General features: G+C 37.3%; 1 protein-coding gene across 1 annotated transcript in view; it reads right to left on the bottom strand.

Annotated features, from left to right (window-relative positions):
* Positions 1-970: 970 nt before the first annotated feature.
* The window catches only part of DCUN1D1 (defective in cullin neddylation 1 domain containing 1), a 41,011-nt gene continuing 16,209 nt past the window's right edge, over positions 971-25,772 (bottom strand). The window contains exons 2-7 of the mRNA XM_069104794.1: positions 22,784-23,000; positions 21,103-21,271; positions 19,267-19,397; positions 6,313-6,395; positions 5,978-6,074; positions 971-4,193 (exon numbers count right to left, since the gene is read on the bottom strand). Of these exons, the coding sequence (XP_068960895.1) occupies positions 4,114-4,193; positions 5,978-6,074; positions 6,313-6,395; positions 19,267-19,397; positions 21,103-21,271; positions 22,784-23,000 (777 nt within the window). The 3' untranslated portion in view covers positions 971-4,113. The remainder of the gene's footprint in view (positions 4,194-5,977; positions 6,075-6,312; positions 6,396-19,266; positions 19,398-21,102; positions 21,272-22,783; positions 23,001-25,772) is intronic.

Genomic DNA, 25,772 nt, shown 5'->3' with positions numbered 1-25,772 from the left:
TTCCTCCATAATCAGGTACAAATAAAAACCACAATTTGCATTCAACTAAAATTATACATATATACATACATATACAAAGATGCATGTGTGTATAATGTAAATACATGTATGTAGGTAGATGATAATGTTAATACATTTAACCAAAATGGTTTGTACTGTTTTAAGTGAAAACTAAATAAGTCACTAAAATATGTATCTGTCACCTACATAAATCAGAACTTGTGCATAAGTCATGTGTTGTTACAGGAATGTCACAACATTCCCATCATAAAAGAAAGGAATTATTCCCTCTTCCATAGATATGAAAGACAAGAAGAAATTCAGAACCTCCCTCCCCCACCTCAAGTTTACAATTAAAATAGTGATGAATCAGAATTTGAACCTCAGTCTCTCACAATTCCCTGCTAGGAGGAAATTTCATAACCCGGGCATTTTCTCCTGAGCTAATAAAAAGCTTTCTTACAGGGTCTATTATTTTACACAATATAGTTGCATATTAGATACATTTCACTTAAGAACATATATATATATATTCATTATAAACCATAAAATATGTAACAATCACAAAAATTGATGAGTTGCTGAATATTTTATAATAACCAGACAAAAGTTACCACTTAAATTTATATTAATTTGAGGACTTGTTTCACAAATACTTTCTGGGTTGGGTCATAAATCAATTGCTACTTGGTGTTTTTAATAAAAATTCTTTAATTCTTTTGGGAGATTTACCCTTCTGTCTTAGGGATACAACAGTTTTAAAAAATTGTCTAAAAATAGCATGTTTAAAAGCCTAAATAAAGTGCAAATTAGGTTATGAAATTTAAGTAATTTTCTTATCATGAACTTAAGTAGAACAAAAGCTCCTTGAGGGCAGACACTGTTCATTTTTATCTTATGTCTGCAGTACTTATGCATAGTGCTTTGCACATACTAGGCTCTCAACAAATGACTGTTGGATTGAATTGGATAGCCAAATAAGTGACTCATTTATTTATTAATTTTTAAAAAGCACACCTCATTTAAACAGAATTCCCCAATAAGAAGTTCATTATAAAATAATTTTAAAGCAATTATATGTTATTTTATTGAATAACCAATCATTTTCCCTTTTCTAAAAAAATATTTCATTTAAATCAATGGCAGATAATTAGGACACCACGTTACACAACTCCAGCATAGTTTAATAAAAATGAGAGCAGCCCAGATTATAGTTGTAAACACTTTAAATGTAGTAAACAAGACTGAGTATAGCTTTTCTCCCCCAAACTTGCCATAAGAGCATTTTCCAGGAGGAGTCATTCCATATTTTAAAGTCATCCAGAAAATTTTAGTTTTAATTTTTTTTTAAATAATACACCAAAATAATTAATGTGAGATTTCATCATGGCAATTCCACTGAAGCTTTATTGCCTCTGTTGGTAATATGACAGGGATTGTAAGAAATCACAAGTGAACTTACAGAGATATGAAGATGATGATATTCACTAAAGATAATCTTGATCTTAAGTTTTTTGCTTTTTGCTTTTTTTTTTTATATGTGGGCACTTCTAATTTTATACATTTTAGTACTAAACAGCATTACAATTTAAAGTGTGTACCTTTTTTTTGACATTTGGCAAAAAAGAAAACTGAACCTGTGGAACAGTTTAAAAACCAAGACTCATCATGGGGAGTTTATTATCAGACTGAGGACTGAAGCACTTATGAATGAAAGCAATCCAAGTTTTAACGCACACACATTCACACACGCACACACAGAGTTAACACATGGCCACATGGGTGAGCACTTTTCAGTACAAAATATTCCCTGTAACCAAGCATTTCTCCATAGCATAACCACACCACGTTAAATCAATCTTTTTTTTTTAACCTTAGTAATAGTTTTGTTAAATTCTGAGATGCCATCACAAAGTGAACAGCCTTAACTTTTATGCTACATAATTATTCAAAGCTTTATGTATTTTTGTTTATAATTACACAGTAATTATAAATGTTTAGTACCAAACTGATGACAAACACTATTTTGTTGAAAAGATCTTGCATTCAAAAAGGAATAATCTTTAAGATACCAAGGCACAAGGCCGCTGACCAATATCAGATTTTGAGTAAAGACAGAATTGATATTGGAGTCAAAGCTAAGGAGATCTTATTTCCAAACACAGCACACTTGAATTAATCCATTGATATGGAACGGTACCAAAATTCAAAAACCTTTAAGACAATTAGCAAAACAGCACGCCTCATAGACCTTTTAAAAGTTCTCATAATTCAAGTTACACACAAAAAAAAAGGAAAAAAGGAAATACTGAAAGCAGCAAAAACAGTTTTGTTTTTGTGTTTTTCTGAATGGCCAATTCCAATAGCTTGAATAGCAATGTTAACTTTTTCATTTGGTTGGTAGGACTGTATTCTTGAAATAAAAGTATGACTGAACATTTTTTAAAAGCAGTACTATTGCTTATGGGAAAAGCCTTTTAGTCAATTTCCAAGCATTAAGTTAAAAACAAGTAGTTTAATATTTCATTTTTTCCTAAAATCATTTCAGCATCTGCATAAAAATGTGCTGCTGTTCCAAAGTGCTCTCACTCTGACCTTGCCAAGCAAGTATTCAGGTACACCCTGCAGAGACACTTATCCCTAGTAAAGACAATGGGTGCTGAACATCTAAAGTCTGACAGGTTTAACTTGCTTTATGGAAGTGTTTATTTTAAGAAGACAGTAGTAACTTCTTCATCATAAGTCAGGGAATGAAAGTGAAATGATCACTTTCAGCATGAAAGCAGTCAAGGGTCTTGTGAAAACAAACAAGCTAAAATTCTGCTTTGATGTGAAAACAGTCCTAATTTAGTTGTGGCAAATAAAACTAATGGTGGAACAAATGAAATAATTTAAGGAAATGAAAGGAGCTAGTGTGGTAATTTGCATCTAATCTGTGCTTGCTTGAAAGCGCTTCTGAAATCAATATTTGGCAACCGTGGTGATTTGTCATTAAAGCAAAGTTCAATAAAATGAGAAGTGATCAAAATGGACTTTTTCTGAAGCAGCAGTACCTGTGTTGTAAAGACTGAACTTAAGGGCTCATCACAACCACTCCCCAAAATTAGATTCATACTAGACTCACCACCTTCCTGTATAAATAAGGGGAATCTCTTTGCTGATCTATAAGCTTGATGACAAACTCGTGCCTAAATTTAGGATATTGTATTGTGTAGCAATCTAAAACATCCAAAACACAAATTCAATATTTTAACTTATTAGACAGGCAGATAAGCATTTCCAAAATTGCAATGAAATCCAATTATATAATGCATAATGTAGAGAGTAATAAAGGCCTACATTACGCGGACTGCTTTTCTCAACACAGCTCTCTTGCAGACCAACTATGCATAAACATGGTATTAAGTGCAGAATAGCTCTGTGGTACCTTCAACTGTTTGAAAATTAAGGGGTTGAAGTACAACAAACCTTTTACAGGTAGGCACCTAGTTATTCTAATAACCTTTTTACATTGGTTGTTTCTACGTTTGTTTTCATCAGATAATCAACTAACGTGGATGATACATGTGATTTGCCAGGAAAACAAAACAAAACAAAACAAAACAAAACACCATCTCAGATTGAGTACACTTACACATCTCATTCTCTTAGGAAGTGCTATCAGCATAGTCTTTGCAACTAGCCCAAAGCATATATTTAAGGAGTTTTTATAAAGTGTTTGTGATGTTGATCTGTTTAATTCTTATGCCAAACAGTTTTCTGATGAAGACAGCATTGTGCTTTATGCAACAATGGAAACCTCAAAATAATCACCATGAAGCTCCTAAGACTTAAGGGAGAATAAACTAGGATGGTCCACAGAGATAAGATGAAATCCACCACGTTGGAATTATAACTGGCAAGAGCGGCCCAGACTAGAAGACAAGCCCAAACCACCATTAGAAGAAGGAAATATGCTATGGTCCAAGATGTATCATTAATGTTTTGTCTCAACCCTCCGCCCTTAGTGTGAGGATTGGTCTTCAGTTCAGTCCAGCCAGCAGAAATTGACTGTGCAATTTTCCGTTGTGTTTATTGTACAGACTATGTACACTCTGGAGGGTTCCTTCAGTGCTACACTGTTGTACTTCTTGTCCCAGCAATTTGAGGGCGTGCAAATTCCACAAAGTCATCAATAAGAACAGGCCATGCTCCTGAAAGGGGGAGAGAAAGAAAGAGAAAAACAAAGGGTGGGGAGAAAGCAGCCGATAAATAAGGAGAACAAAGCCACTCTTCCTAATTTGCTAAGACAGCACCAGGAAAGAACAAAGATCAATAATGACTGCAATCAGCTTTCCCAGCTACTTACCAGTATTCTCTTTATTCTCAAATGCTTTATACCCAAACTCTGGTGTTTTCTGGATAAACAGAATTGACTCTGGACAACAGACCAAATCTACCTGTTTGAATTCATCCTAGACACTTCCTGGTGGTGTTGTGTGACCAATTAACTTCTCCATTTGTAAAATGGGTCTCGTGGCACACAGGAGGTATTTAATAAATACTAGCTGACTGACTACAGGATCTATTCCACAGAACTGCTAGGAGGCTCAAGTGAAATAATACAATTAAAGCACACAGAGTTACATAAATATCACCTTCAACTTCTGTTATTTATAGTGGTGGTAAGAGCGCTTCCCCTGAAATTACCCTGCATTTACTTTGTTATCCATATTTTGCATTTATTTAAAAGTGTTCATATGGGGCGGCCAGGTAGCACAGCGAGTAAGAGCACCAGCCCCAGTGTTGGAATGATCTGGGGATTGAATCCAGAATCAGACACTTGGCACCCACCCTGAAACACCTGGCCGTGTAACCTTGTGCAAGTTACTTAACCCTGATTGCTTAGGGGCGGCCAGGTGGCTCAGCGAGTGGGAACACCGGCCCCAGTGTTGGGATGACCTGGTATCAAATCTGGGCTCAGATACTTAGCACCACACCCAGAAATAACTGGCCGTGTAACCTTGAGCAAGTTACTTAACCCCAAATGCTTTAAGAAAAAAAAAAAGTGTTCATATATAGAATGTATGCTAGGGCAGGAACAGTTTGGGTTTTCTGATGGAAGAGTGGAATGTGTTTCTCCCTTCTAATAAGCATTCTTTAAGAAGACAATGCATATTAATCAAATTCACCTTGTTAAAATTTTCAAATAAAACCATACATATACAGAAGCATGTCAATTATCTAGTTGAATTTAAGAATTTAAATTGAATTTTAAAAGTTGAATATGATTGGAAATGAATACAATTTTCTAGAATAGACCTTTCATGATAAGAAGAAAAAAAGATCATGTGACTTAAAAGCTCCAACAGACAGAGTTCACTGCTGAATTCTCTATGGGGTTGGTTGGAATACTGAAGAGGAAATATTTATTTCCTCAGAGACTTGGATAAGTAAACTATCACCAAAATAGGACCTTTTGGGATTCTGACAAAGTGTATATAAAGCTGCCATCACTCTGAAAACTGACTCAAAGCCCAAAGTCTCATGGAAGGTCACTTTCACAGATGAAAGATGGCATAGAGGCAGTTAGTTAAACGCTTTTTGGTACCATGGCACTATATGTATACTAGGCAGCTGGAATACATTTTTGGCTTTCGGACTTCCTAGACTCAAGGAGCTTACAATCTAACTGCCAAATAAATAGACAAAGAACAAAAATACAGATTAATAATAACAATAACACTAGAGAGACAAGTGAGTTCCTGAACTGAACCAGCAAATTGGGACACAGAAAAGAAGGAGCCTCTTGGGCTGCAAGAAGAGGAAAAGGACAAAGAAGACCAGAGGACAGCTCTTCTACATTAATGTATGACTATAAACAAAAGCTCAGCAAGCTATCCAACTGCAAAGAAAAACCTTAATTATAATCGAGAAAGAAACAGAACAGAAGATAAGAGGAGATAAATGGAGCAGGTCAGGTACAAGTGTGCATTACCTTCTTCATCATAATTAGACATGTCATCTGCTATCATTGTACTGAAGTCTAAAAGAAGATTCCAGGTATCTTTAGGTATTGATCGTTTATGATGTTCCTATTGAAAAAAGGAAATTCAAGTCATTGAAATGAAGGAAATATGTTAAACAGACAAAATGCTAGATGACAACTGCAATGGTCAAACTTCTCATATCAATTTTTATTCCACCAAACAATCACAATATTCTGAAATGTGTTCAGCACACTTTAAACAAGAATTCTCTTAAACAATTCAATGATAGACACACACACAAACATACACACATATCTTATTAATGAAAAAAATGTAAACTTACCAACAAAAATTTGTTCCACAAGTCTAGGAATTTAAATCTCCCATTAAGTACTAAATTCCAGTAGGCAATGGCCATTTCTAGATCTGTAACATTAAAATATATTACACACTTAAAATATCTGTCTGTAGTATCATAATAGCTCTGAGACTTAGAAGAGCTGGATTTGTTTTAAACTATCCAGATGCCTAACCATATATTCAAGATCTTCCCAAAGGAAAATACTTCCTAATCAAGATGAACTTACCTATAGATCGACTGATATGCAAAAAGAGCAGCCTTCCACTTAAAACCTAGATTGTTCAATGACATTAGGATGAATTTAAGGTACTCTGTTTCTGATTGCCATCCTGGTCCTAGGGCAAGACACTACTGAGGACAACAAAACTGTCTAGAACAAGGATAACAACAGAAATGTAGGCCCAGAGGTGACAATGAGAAAACAGAACAGGAACAAGCACTAGATTCAGAATCAGAGACCTGAGCTCAAATAACACCCTCATCATGCTGCTCACCACCTGGCAATTCTGGCAAAGTCACATTAATTCATCTCTGGCCTGAGCGTCCCTTGTGGATAAAATGAGGTTGGGGCAAGGTCTCTACTGAGGGCCCTTATAGATATAAATCTACAATCCTATAATCTGTGATCTAATCCCTGCTGTGTTTCCTTCATCTTCACTGATGAAAATAGTCTTTTAACTTGGAAAAGGCAAAAGAATCAAAATGGAATTGAAGTGTAATGAACCAAGGGAAAAGAACACCCATACTTTTAACAAATTCAGATTTTCAAATTGAGAAAACAAAGCTGGTCAATGTGACTGCAAAGGCAATGTCAAGGATCTTAGACATCAGAGAGAGCTGAAAACGCACCAGAAGAATGCTAGTGGGTTCTGAACTGAACCTGGGATCTCCTTTGTGTCGGGAGCTCCTAGGGAAGAGCGCCCTCTGGCCACGCAGGTTACTCACAACATTCTGTGATTTACAGCCTCTGAAGGGGAACTGGGGCACTGACTGACAAGTCTAAGTGACTCACCCACTCTCACATACAAGTGTGTCAGAGGCAGGACTTCAACTAGAATTTTGTCTCTGAGTCCACCTTTCTGCTCAGTAGGACATGAAGCTAATCACAGTAAGAATAAGAACAGGCATATGGTTTTGTTTTTTTTTTCTTTCAATTTTCCAAAAATAGACTAGTAAGTTTGAAAATAATGCCTGAAAAAAAAAATAAAAGTATAACTACTACTAGTACCTAGCATTGGCTCATTAGGAATAAATAATGCCAAACTACTCTCATTTGGTTTTTGACAGGACTACTAGTCCAACAGATTCTTCTCTCTTCCCAGGGCCATGTCATTCTCATTCATTCATAAGATAATAGACAACATCATTTTACAGGACCCTAGATATCATTTAGATTCAACAAGGAACTCTACAGACCCAAATGACTTCAAAATCTAGGTTCCCAATCATAGATTTTATTCTGGGTTCCAGAACTACATCTTTAACTCCCTATGAGAAATCACTACCAGAATGTCCCTACTGGAACCTCAAGCTAAGGACAGCTTATTAATGCTTGGCTGACTGAGCTATAAACTGGTTCAACTATTTTAGAAATAAATATTGAATTATACTAGATAAGTTGCCAGATATGGCCAATGTGTTGTTTTATTTTCCTAACACTTTTTCTTTGCTATTAAGAAAGGGTTCTATACTATGGTAGAGGTATCTAAGTTCTTTGTTTTGTTTTGAAAGCAATATTGAGGGAAAGGGGAAGATCAAGGAAAGGACAGGACTACTTTGAGGTTGAATAGGTTGAAAACATATGGTAGAGAGACGGTAGAACTCAATACATTTTGTTTTTTCTGCAAAGGAGAACATTCTTTGGAATGGAAAGAACAGAAATGATTACTAGAAAGATGAAACTCAAGATGAAGATAGTAAGAGCGTATCTAACAGACTCTAAGTTCAAGTCAAAAATCCTAGGATATAAGAACTACTGAATGTTACTGGTAGGCCACTAATAGTGACCCCTGAAGGACTTCAGAAAACACGAGATATATGACAGAACTGGAGAAAGGTAAATTTTATTTGCAGAAAATGGAGGAAAGCAGAATCTGCATCACATTGGCCAATAAGTTTGACTAATTTCTGGCAAAATTCTAAGAAATATAAATAAATTTCGTGAGAAAACAGTGATCACCAAGAACTAGTATAGCTTCATTAAAACAAGTGACCTCATTTCCTTATGGACAGGGTTACCACTAACTGGTAGATAAGAGCAAAGCTGTAGGTATAGTTATCTAGGTTTCAGTGATGTATGTAATAAGTGTCTCATGCTATCCTTCTGCAAATGATGAGATACGGGCTAAATGGTCAGACAATTTTTGAGCTGGTGGAATGGTTCCAAAGTATAGCTGTAAGGAGGGCTCTATAGAAGTACCCTAGGGATCTGTTATTAATCCCATGGTGTTTACTATTTCTAACAGTGATCAGAAGAAATGCATATATAGGAATCTTATCAAGTTTTTAAATGAAATAAAACTAAGAACAGCTAACACAATGGATGAGGGAATAAGAATCCACAAAGATTCTGACAGGACAGAATGTTGGGCTAACTTAAATTTTAAAAATGTAATATAGATAAATGTTTCTGAAATTTACTATTAAAAGTACAAATATGAGGACAAGCTGGTCAGCAGTAAGACTGAAAAACATTTGATTTGTTGATTTTAAATGATCCAAGTTCAATCAGAGTCAACAATATGACAGAACAACCAAAATGTTAAGGCAATCTTGGGCTATATTAAGATGGGAGGGTGTCAGCTTGCTGTGCTTTGCCCTGGTCAAACCACATTTGACCAGATGTAGAGTGAAGCATATGGTGGCAGAGTATCCAGAAGACGATCAGGATAAAAGAAGTAGAAATAAACTGAGTCAGAAAAGAATCGAGAGCACAGGGCAGTTGTGTTTAAGTACTTGAAAGGCTGACAGATGAAAAAAAGATAGGACTGTCTGCTCAGCCTCAGAGATTCAGAAGACTAGGGAAAATGAGCAGCAGCTGCAGAGGCATATCTATCCTTGATGTAAGTAGAAACAGCCTAATGATCAGAACAATTCAAAGGGAGGATTTAAGCAGGAAGACGTAGCATGTTCCCTTTCACAAGGTGTCTTTAGGCAAAGGCTGGAGCACCATTTATTAAATGTTGTAGGTCCAAGTCTAAGTTGGACTAGATGACCTCTGAGGCTCTTTGGACTACTATGGTATAGTCTGCCCTTCCCTTACGCATTTACTCAGTATCTTTTGTGTTATTGCTACTAGTATATGTGTTATTCCCCTGCTAGAATGTGTACTTCATGTAGGCAGGGACCAGATAAAAGAATCAAGATTAAAAATAATCTGAGAGGGGCGGCCAGGTAGCACAGTGAGTAAGAGCACCGGCCTCAGTGTCGGGATGACCTGGGGATCGAATCCGGGCTCAGATACTTAGCACCACACCTAGAAATGACTGGCTGTGTAACCTTGAGCAAGTTACTTAACCCCAATTGCTTTAATAATAATAATAATCTGAGAGGCTCACACAATTGGTCCAAATTAAAAGATGAAATTTAACCAAGATAAAATATAAATTCCTAAACTTTAATTAAAAACAAAAACTAACTGCATGTGTACAGGATGGGGAGATTTGGCTTGACGATAGTTCATGTGAAGAAAGGCAACAGACTGTATTTGACTGCAAACTCATAAAAAGTCACTAAGATGTTAAAAAAAAAGAACAAAAGTTGACTGGTACATGATAATAAGGCTACATGGACAGAAGTACAATTCTGAGATTAAGGGAGATAGTCACTTTATACTTCACTCATATCTCGAGTACTAGGGTTAAAAGTTCTAGTTACCATATATGAAGAGAGTTACTGATGAAAAACTGGTGTGTGCCCATAAAGGCAAGAAGAATGATTAAGATTCTGAAAACCACATCGTATAGAAAATAATTTTGCCTCAATATAAAGATACCAATAATGGATTCTGTTCAGTTAGAGGCTAGATGACCATTTGGCAGGGACGTGGTAGAGAAGACTTGTGAGTTGAACTAAAGGTGGGACTAACTGACTTATTATGGGAGACAAATAATAATGAAGTGAATGGCAGAAGGAAACAGATGCACAAAAAAGAAAAGTTATGCCATCAAAAATGGCATTACCAATCATGGAAATAAACATGAGTTTAACTTTTAATTATTCATGATTATCATGGGAAAAGAGAAAAGGAATATCACACGGTTGAAAACTATAATCCTATTACTCCTCGCCAATTTGTTTTGGTTCCCTTGCCCCTTTTAATCTTCAAAATTCTCCCTTTCTCTTGACAAATTTTGATGAGTTGAGGGTTCAGTGTACAGTTGCAACAACTGTCAAAAGTTCTCAAACTGCCGTTTCTTTCTGAAATAGGGTCTTCAGTTTTTACAATCGCTGATATAGAACCCTAGCATAATATAAAAGACACAGGAAAAATACAATTTGTCTGTCTGTGTCTGGAATGTGTTATATTCTTTACAAAGTCAAGCCTTAGAAATGTCAATAATAAAATGTAATACATTTCTAGAAGTCTGAGCCTAACAATAAAAGTTCTTTCTAATTTCATTCTCAAAATCCCCCCAAAACCCCAATTTCTGTCAAGTTTAATTACCAAAAATAAAGGAAATTGTTTCACCAACTACAGCAAACATATTATTCAAAATCACGAAAAAAATCTGACAAAAACCCTTTTTGTTCTTTACATCAGAAAAACTTTAGAAATGGAAATTAACCAAGGTACTGACCTTCCCCTCTCTGGGAAATATTTCAGATCATTATATATGAACATAGTTAAGTACAAAGATCTTGATCCTGTTTCAACTTATCAGAAATTCAGAAACCAACCAATGAAAACATGGACACAGAGAAGACAGAAAAAGAACTAAACCTAGGTGTCCCAGCTTTACTCAACCTTTGAAATATTTTTTTCCTACAGAAATGTACTCCCAACATAAATAATGGAAAAGATGATTTAATGACCATAATTTTGTTTTACAGACAATTGCTTCTATAATTCCAACCTCTTCAGTAGAAGGCTTTATTTCTACTTTACTGAAAAAAATGGAGACTATTTGCCAAATCTTTCTTTCCCCCCTACTCTCCATTAAAATCCCTGTATTTGAATACTCATTCCTCCTTTATTCTAGTCACTTCTGAAGAAGGCACCTTCCTGACAAAGTCAAATCCTCTGATTCCATTTGCTCTTGTCTTCTCAGGCAGGCAGCCCCCACAGCCACGTTCCCACCTTCTCTAATCTTCAATCTCTCCTTTCCTATTGGCCCACTCTTTGCTACCTGCAAAACACACCCACCTCTCTGAAACTTAAAAAAATCCTGGTTTGAACTGTCTTCTGAACCTATCACCTAATCTCTCTCCTCACTTTGACAAACTCCTACAAAAACTACCTGAACCAGCTGCCTCCACTTCCTTCTCTTCTCACTTGCCTCTCAAACCCCCTGAAATGTGCCTTCCAATTCCATCATTCCATCAAAACCGCTCTCTTTAAAATTACCAATGACCTCTTAATTGCCAAATTTGCTGGCTTTTCCTCCATTTTCTGCAGCCTTAAAACTTCTGGTCATCTTCTCTTCCCAGATTCTCTTTCCTCTCTTGGTTCTTGTAATACTCCTCTAACCAGGTTCTCTCCTCCTGCCCATCTGACCATGCCTCTTCAGCTGCCTCTGCTGGTTCATCATCCTTCTATCACCTAACTGTGGGTGTTGCCCTGGGATCTGGCCTGGGCTCTCGTCTCCCCATACTTTATCCCCAGGGGTTTACTTATCTCTATTCAGGTGACTCTCAGATCTATAAACATGGCCCTATGCTTTCTCCTAAACTCCAGTCCCACATCATTAACCATATACTGAACATTTCAAATGGGAAGTTCCATAGGCAGCTCAAATTCATTACGTCCAAAACAAAACACATCATTTCCCCCCAAACCTCCTCCTCTTCTGAACTTGACCATTTCTGTTGGAGATATCACCATAATCCTTCTAGTCACCCAGGTACACAACCTCAGTGCCACTCTCGCCTCCTCACCCTCTTTGACTTCACAGATCCAATGTTCAAATATTCTGATTTCTACTTCCAAAACATTTTTAAATATTTACTCCCTTCTCTCCACTCACACACCTATGACCTTAGATCAGGCCTTTGTCATCTCTTGTCTGTTCTACTGTGACAGCCTCCTAATTGGTTTTCTTTCCTTAAGATATTCATCCTTCCAACTCATCCTTCACAAAGCTGCCAAAATTATCTTCCTAAAGTACAAGTCTGACCATGCTACTCTGCCATCCAAAAAGCCTCAGGGGTTCCCTGTTACTTCCAGAATCAAATACAACATCCTCTGTTCAATATTTAAAGCCCTTCACAACTCGGCTCTAATTTAGCTTTTTAGACTTTTCACACACTCTTGGCTTCTTGTTATTATTCACAAATGCCATTCTATCTCCAGTTATATCCCTCCCCACCCCTCACCCCTAGAATGCAATGTCTCCTCACCTCAGCCTTTAAGAAGTCAAGATTTTCTTTGAAGTTCAGCTCAGATGCCACCTCCTACATGAAGTCTGCCCTCTTCCTTCTAGGTACTAGTGCCTCACATGAACTGATGCAAGGTGAAGTAAAACCAGGAAAATAATATACACAACAACTGCAATCATACAAATGGAAAAGATGCTAAAATGAGTAAGGAGTGGTTGTAACCCTGGCCCTGTACATGAAATGACAAAATGCATGTCCTTCTTCTTAGTGGGGGCAGCCCTGGCATGAAGTGCTGAATACACCATCAGACATAAACACTATGTTTATAGGTTTTACTGAATCATTCCTCTTTGTTACCATGGAGGGCCCCCAGGAGGAGAGGGAGTATAATACCCGGAAATGAGAGAGATGTAAAAATAAAAGGCATCAAGAAACATTTTTTTTTTCAAAGGAAAAGGGTGGAGAGGAAAAAAGGCCCACGAAGATTCATCTAGCCTGGTATCAATCAACAAGTATTTATTAAGTGTTTATATGTGCCAAGTACTGTCCTAGGTTTTGAGGATATGAGCGTATATTCTAATGGAGAAGATACCAAGTGCCTATGGAATAGGGATCGCAGATACAACAGGGAAAGGATGGCAGAAGATATGGCCAGGAATTCACAGGAGACAGAAGCCAGGAACACGGCTCGCACTAAGACCCATGGTCTGATATGTCTATACACACATGCATCAAGTATAGAAAGTTTTTTTTAGAAATGAGTTCCTGATGCAAGGAGATAAATGTGACAAAACAAGTATCCCCAAGACTTGGTGGAGCTGGAGTCATGGAGCACAACTCTGAGAGTGTATGACTTATTAGAAGAAGACAAATAGGGATGTGAAGTTGTGCCGTAGATTAAGAAGATCTAGCAAATGTCACATGAGGAAATCCAAGAAACAAAGGGAGAAAAAGGTGCTGAGTATGTGAGGATGGACTGGAAAAAAAAAGTGACTTTTTTGAGCAATCGGGGTTAAGTAACTTGCTCAAGGTTACACGGCCAGTTATTTCTGGGTGTGGTGCTGAGTATCTGAGCCCGGATTTGATCCCAGGTCGTCCCAACACTGGAGCTGGTGCTCTTACTCGCTGAGCCACCTGGCCACCCCTAAACAATTGGGATTAAGTAACTTGCTCAAGGTTACATGGCCAGGTGTTTCTGGGTGGGTGCTAAGTGTCTGAGCCCGGGATTCGATCTCCAGGTCTTCTCAACACTGGAGCCGGTGCTCTTACTTGCTGCGCTACCTGGCCGCCCCAAAGTGACTTTTTTCAGTGGAATATATTATATACGACCTGGACAAAAGAAATTAGCCAAGAAGTTCAAGAAAAAGTTCACAAAAATCTGACATAGAGGCTTGATTCTATAGTGATGAGAGGCTATGCAGACATCTTTTTTTTTGATATCTCTATTAAAAACAGAACTGCTAATAAACAACAAATGAGTCTTAACAATAAATTTCATTCTTCAAAGGTAGAGAAAGTGACAAGAGGCATTGTTTTTTCTGGATCTGATTCTACACACCAAGGAGAAAACTGGCTGCTAAAGCAGAACTGGGAGAGCAAGTATGATCCTTCCACCAAGCATTCATGACTGAGAAGACACAAGCTGGGCACACTGAAGGGATACCTCTATTTGAAGACAACAGCCTTAAAAGGTCAGATAAGGGTAGACAAGATCCAGGGGTCTCCTATTCTACAGGGGAGGTTAGCAAGAAAGCCTCAATCCTGCAGATCCCAAGCCATGAGCAGAGGCAATCTAAGGAGAGTGAAAAGGCAAGAGCCTATGGAAACCACCATAGAGCAGAAGAGAGCTTCACTCTGGACTTTTTAAGCCACAGAGAGGGATGCAATCTAAAGAGAAAAATCTTCCACTGAACTCTACAGAAGATAGAGGAAGATCTTAAGGAGCATCTCCTTATAAAATCTCACAAAGTCGAAGTAAACATAGTTGATAAAAAGCTTGGCACAAGAGTCCTGTACCATATCATACTGGTGCCATTTGTAGATGAAACAAGGAAAGCAAACAGACATTTACATGTGGTTCCAGAACAATTCATTTTCATCATCAGTGACAGTGAAAACCACCTGCATGGGGCCCTAACAGGAACTAAAGGAGATGAAGCTGGACTGAGGAGCTGCACAGACCAAGTGCCCACTGAAGAAACCCATGGTGGAAGCAATGTAACAGGGACGATTTTACCAGATATCTCAGGAAGGAGAATTTCTCAAAAATGAAAAAAAAAATCAAATATTACCCTCAAAAGTAACTAAAAAATATCAATACTCTACAGTTCACATGCATACACATTTATAAAATACTGATGAGGTAATCCAATGTGAACTGAGAGCCTCCCCGGGTCCTACCAGCAACTCTTTGTCTGCCTTGGTTTACCTGCCTAGTTGTCAGCACAGCATCTGACAAAGAGCAGGGACTTAATGCCTGCTGACTGACTCATAGGAAAGACTCAAAGGTGCAGAGAAAAGCCAGATGTTACAAAAAATAAAGGCATGAAAGAGTAAAAAAAATATCCTTAAAGGCTTTCTGTCAATAAGGTGTCACTCATGCACGTATTCACATAGGAATGGGAAGAAAAAGAACATTTATATAAAGAAAATGATGAAATCGGTTGTGAAAACAGAGTCTGTCACAGAATCTACAGACCCACAGACTGGGCGAACATGGTGAAAAGGCCTTTCTGAAGGCAGGGCAGTGACCAAGGAAGAGATGGTTTAAGTCACTTGCATATAATGACTTTGAGAGTTATAAAGTTTATAACTGACAAAGCTGGAAATCAAATCATTGAAAATGGGGGCAGGGGCAATTACCTAAGTTGGGTTCATACCCAACAAGGTAGATTTCTTGAGTTTTACCTCATAAGGTAAATATGAATCACTGACTACCAGGAGGCTTGAACTTGAGGCCCTGGGAGAGAAAAAAGAAGCCAGAAGAAGCTACAGAGAGGCTGAAGAAAGAGCTAAGTTGAGCTCCAGAAACATCACAAGAAGCTAACACAGCAGACATGGAGGAGATGGCAGGCGCTCCAGCTGCTTGGCTGAGAAAAGCTGGTGCAGCTGCTGGGTAGGTGTACTGCTGCCTCAGTTTCTCTACCTGTGAAATGGGGCTAACAACAGCTCCCATTTCACAGGGCTGTTCAGAGGATAGCTATTCTCACAAAAGAATTGGAATCAAAGTAGATGCCCATCAACTGGGGAATGGCTAAACAAACTAGTAAATGAATGTGCACTGGAAAAATGATGTGTATAATGAATACAGAGAAGCACAGAAAGAGCTATATGAACTAAGGTAAGTGAAGTAAGCAGAGCCAAGGAAACAATGTGCACAATTGTTACACACTAACAAATCAAAAGTAAATGTGATGAAATAATGAAGATCAAGCAGGACTTGAATGAAGTGACTTAAGAGGACATGCCCTATTGAAGCGCCTTTGGTGGTGGGAGGTCCACGGCTGTGACACACTGCACAGGATTCCAGAATATTTTTTCAATGTATAAATCAGTTAAGTGCTGATTTTTATTCCTCTGCTCTTTGTTTTTTACTTTTTTGCTTTTTGGAGGGGAGAGGACGGACAATTGGGGTTAAGTGACTTGCCCAAGGTCACATGACTAGTAAGTGTTCAGTGTCTGAGGCCAAATTTGAACTCAGGTCCTCCTGACTCCAGGGCCAGTGCTCTATTCACTGTGCCACCTAGCTGCCCCTTTCCTCTGCTCTTTGGAAAGAGGATACTTGGGATAACAATGATGATGTAAGAAACATAAGACACTGATAAAAATTTATTTTAAATAAGAAAAAATGCTATTTTAACAGAGGAGATAAAAAATAAATATATAAGCAAAATAAACATAAAAGAATACAAAATAGTAAAATACAAAAGAGGGGACTTTGGGGGGCTGGGGATCAGGAAAGGCCTCAGGTAGAAGATGGTGCTTACACCATGTCTTGAAGGACTGGAGGGGTTCTAGGAGGCAGGAGAGAGTCACAGTCCCAATAGAGAGCATAGCCAGTGGAGAAGCAGAGATGGAAGGAGTCATGTGTAAAGAACAGAGAAAGGCCATGTCACCAAGGATGGGAAGGGCAGTCATGCACAAGGATTCAAAGTTAAGTTGGGGCCAGGTTGTGTATAGGGTCTTAAAAGCTAGAAAGAGGAGTTTATAATTGATCCTGGAGACAACAGGGAACCACTGCAGTCAAATGAGTAGGGAATGACCTGGTCAGATGTGTGCTTAAGAAAAAACTGCTTTGGCAGTAGTGTGAGTAGGGTGAGCTAGAATGGGGAGAGACTTGAGGTAGGCATACCAATTAGGAGTCTCTGGCAGCAATCTAGGTGAGAGGCAATGAGGACATCAATGAAGGTAGGGGCTGTATAAAAAGACATGAGTCAGATGCAGATGATGTGAAGACAGTAAGGGCAAGATCTGGTAGCTGATTTGGCTATGTGAGATGAAAGAGACTGAGAAATTAAAGACAAATGCCAAAGTTATTTAGGATAATGGAAGAATGGTTGTGCCATATGAAAAAAGATGAAAGAAACTGGGGATGTTTAAACTATTGAAAAGAATCAGGGAAGAAATGATGGCCCTTAGAGTAAGTGAAGGTCTATCATGTGAGATAAGAACCAGATTTGTTCTGCAAGGCCCCACAAGGAAAATCAGAACTGCCCCCAGATGGAATGGGCTGCCATGGGAGTTAGTTGTGCTCTCCTTACTGCAGGTCTTCAAAGACAGGCCGAAGGACATTACTGCTACTGAAGGAAAAGCCAATTCTTAGTGACTCAAGAAGATGGGACTTGCAGAAACCAAAATACTGTCTTCCTATGTTTTCTAAAAAATTCAATGGTATCCTGACTGTATGCATACAACATTCACAAATATTTTTATAGAGGAGAAAAGCAAGTCTGTGGGGCTGATAGGCATTGTCATCTTCTTGAATGCCTAGTAATGATATGATTATCTTTTCTATTCATTTGGAATCTTCCCCTTTCCAAGGTCTTGAAAATCCATCTCTGAGAATCTTTAAAATTGTCTCACGTCCAGCCTGGATAGTTTTGCATGGAAATATTTGGTTAGGTTCAGTCACTTTTCCCAACTTTTTCCTTATTATCACTAAAAATTCCTCACCTGAAACATTGGGTAGAACTTAAATATGGTATGCCATCACAAATGAGGATAGGCTTTGAAAACCATTACCAGCAGACTCATTCCATTTCAAGTCAACCAGCTGTCTGCCATATTAATCATCCTAAACATTTAGGAGGATGTCACTCAAAAACCTTCAAGAGATTTTTATTTATCTAAACTTTAAAACTATCTGATCTACCTACCTTTTTATCTCACTCCTCCCCAACACAAAACTCTCTCCTCTAATCAGGCCACTCCTCTTCCTCACCATAACCAATTCAAGTTGGTCCCCTCCTGTTCCATCCCTTAGCTATCCCCATTCTATTCATGCTTCCAGACTCAACCCAAGTCTCAGCCCCTCCAGTAACACTTTCACAACTCTTCCAGTTAGCCCCCCTTGATTCCCTTTAATAAGTCCACAATACACAACACAGCACTTTAATATAATCTAGAGAATTTATATACTTGAAAGACTCATTATGGTTTCCTGGTCTGAAGTTCCTTCAGGAGAAGATTATAGGATCAAAGATTGAAAGCTGAATTTTTCAGAGGGTGACCCAGACTGGCTAAGCCTCTCATTTTACAGATGAGGAAAATGAGTCCCAGAGGAGTAAATGACATGCCTAAAGTCACACAGGTTTTTAGGAGCAGAACCACACACTCTGACTCCATATCCAGTGCTCTTCCTACCACATTACATTGTCTTCCAAATCTATGTTCCCCCAGAACAGACACAAAGGAAAAAAACACACATGACTGAGTACATGTACACACATCTATTTAAGTATCACTATGTATGATATAGGCATGATACCTATTTGTCAACACAATATTCAGAGAAAACTGTTTTATTCAAACATTCTCTTGTCCAGAAATATCTACTAGATGAATTTCTAAGATAGTATAGAAAAATTTATAATTATGATTAGAGAACTCAAAAAAATTCTGAAGTGCCTTCTGAATCCTGTAAACAGTTTTACTGTTAAGTATATTTTGCTGTGTGCTCCTTATTTTGGAAGTAGGGATTCACAGACAGTACATACATGGTGACTCAATTTATCCCAGTATCCCCAACAATGCCGGACAAACACAGTTCGTGGCTCTGTGACGGCTAGAGCACTCTTATAGAGATTTAATGTTTGTGAGACATACAACTTTCTAGATATAAAGAAATTATCAAAAGACATAATTTGTAGCAAAAGGCATTAACATAAAAAAAATACACACCTAATCCTTTTTGTCCTGGATTCTTTGCAAAATTGAAAGTAAACTGGTAAAAATCCTTAAATCGTCCTGGCTCTTTCAACTCTTGTTCCATCTTGGGTATCTGGGCCTTTAGCTTTTCTATGCTGTCACATCTATATTTTAAAGTTAATTCAGAAGTTAATTTTTTACTATATTTAATTTAACTTATTACAAAACATTAATCCTTATTTTATAAAACTTACACAATTTTTAAAACAATTCCATAAATTAAAATTTCATCCCTCAGATTCAACTATACTAATGCTTGTGAGATATGCAATTTAAAAAAAAATCTAAAGAAATCAGTTTCTTAAAATAACTAAAAAATTAAATTGGTGAATATTTAATCATTTGAAATGAACTAACAAAGTGCTTCCCAGTAGAAATTCACTTTAACTGCTAGATAAAAAATGATTTATAATTTATATGATAAATTATCTACCAAAGCAATATTAGATAATTTTAGGGCAGTAATAGTTTTGATCAGTAAATAAATGCTATAAAAGTTCAAAAATATTTCTAAGATTACAAGTTGAAGAATAGTAGCCAATATGTATTTTTGGAGGAAGTTTCTTAGCTAGGAGCTCCCTATATCAATGAAATTATAGTTATGGACTTTAAAAAAAGTAGGTAAAAATTCCCTTCACAATTTTATTCTTATTTAAGTGACTATATATTTTAGCCAGCTACTGACCACCCCCTTTTAAAATAAAAAGTCATTCTGAGATTGCATGATTAGTAAAATAAAAATCACTCAAGTGACTATATTATTTACAAAGCAATTGGGGTTAAGTAACTTGCCCAAGGTCACACAGCTAGTTTTTTGTGTGTGTAAGTGTCTGAGGCCGGACTTGAACTTGGGTCCTCCCAATTCCAAGGCCGGTGCTCTATTCACTGTGCCACCTAGTCGCCCCAAGTTCACAATTTTTTAAACCCATCTAGGTTAGGTCATCTTCCAAAGTGTTAACAGTTCATTTTAAAATTTGATTTGGAAGCTCATAAAGTTATATTATGACTTCAGTTTTAGTTAGGAAAAAAGAAAAACAAATATCTGGAAATCTAATGAATCTACCTCAGCGAAACAGTAGCACTATTACAGAAAATTTCACATGGTGGCCAAAAAGCAGAAGGATCAGCTCTATTCACCATCCAAACAGAATTACTAGAAAACCCAACAAATTCTCATGTTCTGGGAGGAAGTTATACAACTAGTTCTATCCATGACTTATACTAGTCTATTTATCCAAAGCTATATATAGCAGAAACTAAATTTAGGGCTAATGAAGTGATCAGATTTAAGCAATCTACCACCTCAAAAATGCTATGATAACTAACATTTCAATGTTCTAAACAAAATTCACAAACTAAAGTTGGCAGAAACAGAGAGATAACCTAGTTAGTTAAATTGCCTCTTTTTCATATATCAGGACATCAAGACCTAACGGTTGACATCACTTCTCTTTATTAAATGAAAAAAAATTGCAGATTTGCTCATATATCATTAATCTGTGGAAAATAACAAAAATTATTTATTTTAACTTTTTACACATGAGGAAGCAAGGACAAATAGCTTGGTAAAAATATTTTATAGGTTGTCACAAGTCTGTGAAACTAAAAATGAAGACTCTACTAAACTACACAAATAAGAACCTTTCTTAAAATGACCCCCTAAAAGGATGATTTCTATCCATGTTAAAAAGAAAAAGTTTTGCATAAGAATTATAGACAAAATTTTAAAGTTAACAGCTTCCACAAATCAGAGCAACTTTAAATTCTTAAGATCACGCACTCAGTTTCTCCTACCTGCTGTATACTCACCCTAATTCGGTCATGCCATCCATGAACTCCTGCTTTGAGAATTCACACTGTGTTGCTGCTCTGAACTTCCAAGCAATGATTAGTACACTAATGCTGGCTGGGTCAAGTGCCAGGTCATCACAAAATTGCTGTATACCATCTATACCAATTTTATTTTCATCTTGAGGATCTTAGGAAAATAAGAACAAATTGATACAGCAAAAGAAGTGATCAAGTTCTGAGTTTATTACACATCACTGTTTCCATGCTTCTTAAAACAATGCCTTCATAAGTAACAACAGTGCTTTAAAGGTCATGTTTTTAAATTGTGAAGATTACAATTTAACAAAGTAACATTTTCCTTACAATATTTTCTTTTTTGCTTTCTGGAGGGGGGAGTGCAGGGCAATTGGGGTTAAGCAACTTGCCCAAGATCATACAGCTAGTGTAAGTGTTAAGTGTCCAAGGCCGTATTTGAACTCAGGTCCTCCTGACTCCAGTGCCAGTTCTCTATTCACTGTGCCACCTAGCTGCCCCTCCTTACAATATTTTTAAACCAACACATACAAACCCCTCACCCCCAACTCCATCCAAAGCAAAGTCATGGACACAACAGAGAGCTTTGCTTGTACTTGACACATTCTTCCATACTCACACACACTCAGAAAAAAAGTCACCTTTAAACAGGAATGTGACCTCGGAAAAAAGTATTAAAAGTCATGTTTTGTTTAGTCATTCTCCAACTGATCATCCCAACAGAATGAGATTACTTTTCTCTTATGAACAGTTTAACCACAGCAGAACATTACATTCTTAATTTGAAGAAATTACCAACAATAGTTATAAACTGTGCCATTCAACCCAATGGTACTGGCAAGAAATCTGTCTAATTTAAAGAAAAGCTACTTGCCTGAGAGTCCCCAAAATTTTCTTATGTCATTTCTTAAAAAATATTTGTCAGTTGAATCAAAGGGAAGGAAAGAAAATGGACTCCTCTACTATTCTTAAACTAGGAAATGGAGGATGAAAGAATTTCTTCCAATAGAAAGAATGAACTCAGCCCTTGATTTTCATAAGGTAAGAATAAGAATTCCAAGGTACACAAAAGTCCTACAGAACACTTTCATCCAAACTAAGTTAAAGTCAACCAGCAGCAGCCTCCAAGCTTGCCAGTAAAGTTATGGCCAACATTACTTTAAAAGTGTCTTGAATATACTATAAATTGATGCCAACATTTCCTTAAGACTCTCCCAGGAAAAAGACAGAAATTATACCTCAAAAAGATCAATACTTTGAAAGAGAAAAAATAGATGAACCAAGAAAAAAAAAAACCTGTTACATATTATTCAGTAAAATAGTCACGGGATGATAAGTATGATGGGTCTTTAAAGGTCATCTTGGACAATTCTCATTTTATAGATCAGGAAACTAAGGCCCAAAGAGGTCTCTTGACTTGCCTAAAATGGAAGAGCCAAGATAAAAGGTCCTGGTAATTCCAGGTCCACAGACTCCAAGTCCAGTTCTTTTTTCATCACTTACCATTCTGCTAAATGTGAGGACCACAGAAGAATATTTCCTTGTGAATACAGCTTTCCACAATAGCTTGGTCTGGGTAATTTTAGTTGATAACATATTTATTGATATATGTTATGTACATGTTAGTCATATAAACTAGAAACTACAGGAAAATTAAAGCACTCACCTTTGTATCTATTGTATAGCTGTTCTAACTTCTTTCTGTCTAATGATCCTTTAACACTTTCTCGTATATAAAGTTCAGGATTTTGAAAAAAATTGTCCGTTGCAACATCTAACTTCCAGTCATTTTGAGACAGACAACTCACAGCTGTTTTTTCACTAGATTGTGTGAAGATCATAAACTGACGAACTTTATCCTTCTGCGATGATTTCAACTTGTTCTATTGGAATAAGAAAAGAGAAATGATATATGTAACCACCAACAAGACTGGCTATTTCCATTGTAGCCTACTAAATATGATTTCTACTTTTGTTCTCACTAAAAACCATGACATTTTAATGAGATATACTTTTGAACAAATAGTATTCATTATAAGTTTTCTTAATCTGAAATAAACATGATTACTTACCTGTATTTTGGGAAAGAAAACAGGAACATATAGTCTACCAAATTTCTAGGAGGAGATATAGAATTTGCTCAAGGATCCAAGAAGCTCCTACCAGATTCTCTTCTTTCTCACTTTTGGTACCTTTTTCCCTTGACTTCCAATCACTAGCCCCAATACAAAAGGTTTTAACCATTCTTCTTCAACAGAGAAGCATCACTGCCTGGCCCAGACAATTTCTCATCTCTTCTGACCCAGAGAGAAGGAACAGAGAAGAAGGTTGTAAGCCTTGTCTACCATCATGAGCTTCCCTGCAAGTAATACCTGAGGTTTTATTCTCAAAGCTTCCCCCCTTCCCTCCATCAGCTGATCCACTACTATTCTCCTCCTCTCTCCTACCCCCCACAGTATCTGCTACAACAAACTCTATCAGGATACCTGTACCTGAGGCCAGGAATTGGTATGGGAATGGGCAAATGGCAAAAAGCACCCTGAATAATGAGGTCTAACATGTAAACCTAATGAGCTATGATTTGAGTTGGGGAACATAGAATTTTAAAGCCAAAAGGAACCCAGCAAATATCTGGTCTGATCCATTCATTTACAGTAGAGGAAACTGAGATTTAAGAAAAGTTAAAAGATTTGTTTGCCTCAAGATCTCTGGTGAAAGAGAACCCCCTAAATCCCAAGGTAGTCCAATTCAATTTTGGATGGCTCTTAACTGATAGCACATTTTTTTTTTTTACATTAACCTGAATTTGCCTTGCAACAATCCCAACTCACTGTCCCTAGTTCTGCTCTCTAGAGCCAAAAAGAATACATCTAATCCCCCTTCCACAGGATGGGCAATTTAAAGGATGGAGCAGAGACAAAATTATGTGGATTTCACTTCCCACTATGGTGGGGGAAAGTGCCTAACAGAAATCTACAGGTGTCTTTAGACTACAAAGAGACACCACAGACATCTCTTAATGGAGTGAGGAATGCTGAGGCACAAAGGCTACTATTAAAGGTAAGGGTAGAAATGAAGAGGTAAAAGAGTTAGAAAGGAAGAGATTGAAGGGTAAAGGGGAGTCCTCTGCCAGAACAGAAGAAGGGACTGGGGGAGGTCAGTTTATAGGAAACACTGGCTGAACTCTCCAAAAGAATGGTCAGGAAGTAGTTCTGGGATAGTAGAAAATACACTAGACAAGAACTATGGACCCTAGTTGAGGCTCTGCTACTAATAATGCGACCATGGGCAAGGATCTCTAAGCTTGCTCCTTCTCCACTAAATGAGGGGTGTGGACTCTGTGAGGAGCCTAACACTACTTCTACCTTAAAATTCAATGTCTAAGATTCTTTCAAATACATGAAGACAGCTCCCATCCCTCCCAACCCCTTATTCTCTTTTCCAAGCTACATACCTCAGTTCCTTCAACTGATTCTCATGGGGCATAATCTCAAGGCCTTCTTTCACCAGTCTAGTCAGCCCACTCTTGACACTCTCTAGGACTGTCAATGTCCTTAAAATTGCTTCCTAAAAGTGAACACAATACTCCAAATATGTTCTAACAAGGGCAAAGCACAGCTACGCTGTCTCAGTATTCTAGTCCTGGACATATTTTTTGGTCTAGGTCTGTGATTTCAAGAGTGTAGAAACACCCTCTGCTAATACAGAGCAGCTGAAATTTAATCATACATATGTACCTGCAGTCCTGCAGGTTGTGACCATGTAGCTGATATATGTCAGAGAGGTCTTGAACACAGGTCTTCCTGATTCCAAAGCTAACCCTCTATATACCACTCCTTGTCATGGGCATCACGCTACTGAATAAAGTCTAAAATCATGTTAATTTTTTAGTTATCATATCACACCACTTGACAGTGTGATATGAATACTGCTTGAAGTCACCTATTATCTACAAATCTTTTTCAGCTGAATACAGTCTTGCCTCTTTCCAGTTGATTTTTGTAAATCATGTTCAAGACCTTACACTTTTTTTCAATTCCAGCTTCTAGATTTGGCCAAATGTAATCAATTGACATATCTTTGAATCTTGCCCCTGTCCACACTTTTGTATTTCATCCTTGGTTACCTGCCCTTGTTTCCATCTTCTGAATATGTCTTTTTAAAATTTAAGTTGGTTGGAGAGTTCCCTGGGAATCCATATTGGTCTCTTTAGACCAAAGATCTTCTTTCTCATTGCCCAAGGTCACACAGCTAAGTAGTGATAGTGAGCCAGGATTAGAATCCAGGTCTGAAGCCCAGTTCAGAGATCTTTCCACTAAACTATGCTGCTCCCTGTGGATAAATATTTATAAAGCATTTTGAACTTTTCAATAAAATGTCAAAGTTCAAAACATTTTCACAAAACATGAAAAGCCAAAGGGCTTCCCAGAATCAAATAGATAAAAACTAATGCTAACATTAAATATATGTGACTTAACATAGAATATGCTTCAAACAAGGTTTAATTATACATTTTCCCCCTCAAAACCATTATTGCTCATGACTAAGTCTGAAATTGACTTCTCTTCTTAAAAAGTGATGTTCCTGCTGTATAATTATTAATTGCTAAACAAATTAAATTTCAATAGCAACCCTACCTTTGAAGGGGTTATTTG

Source organism: Petaurus breviceps, unplaced genomic scaffold (genome assembly GCF_028583685.1).
Source record: "Petaurus breviceps papuanus isolate PSGF00001 unplaced genomic scaffold, PetGlider_PUasm1.0 688, whole genome shotgun sequence".
Taxonomy (NCBI): domain Eukaryota; kingdom Metazoa; phylum Chordata; class Mammalia; order Diprotodontia; family Petauridae; genus Petaurus; species Petaurus breviceps.
This window is presented reverse-complemented; position numbering and strand designations above follow the sequence as displayed.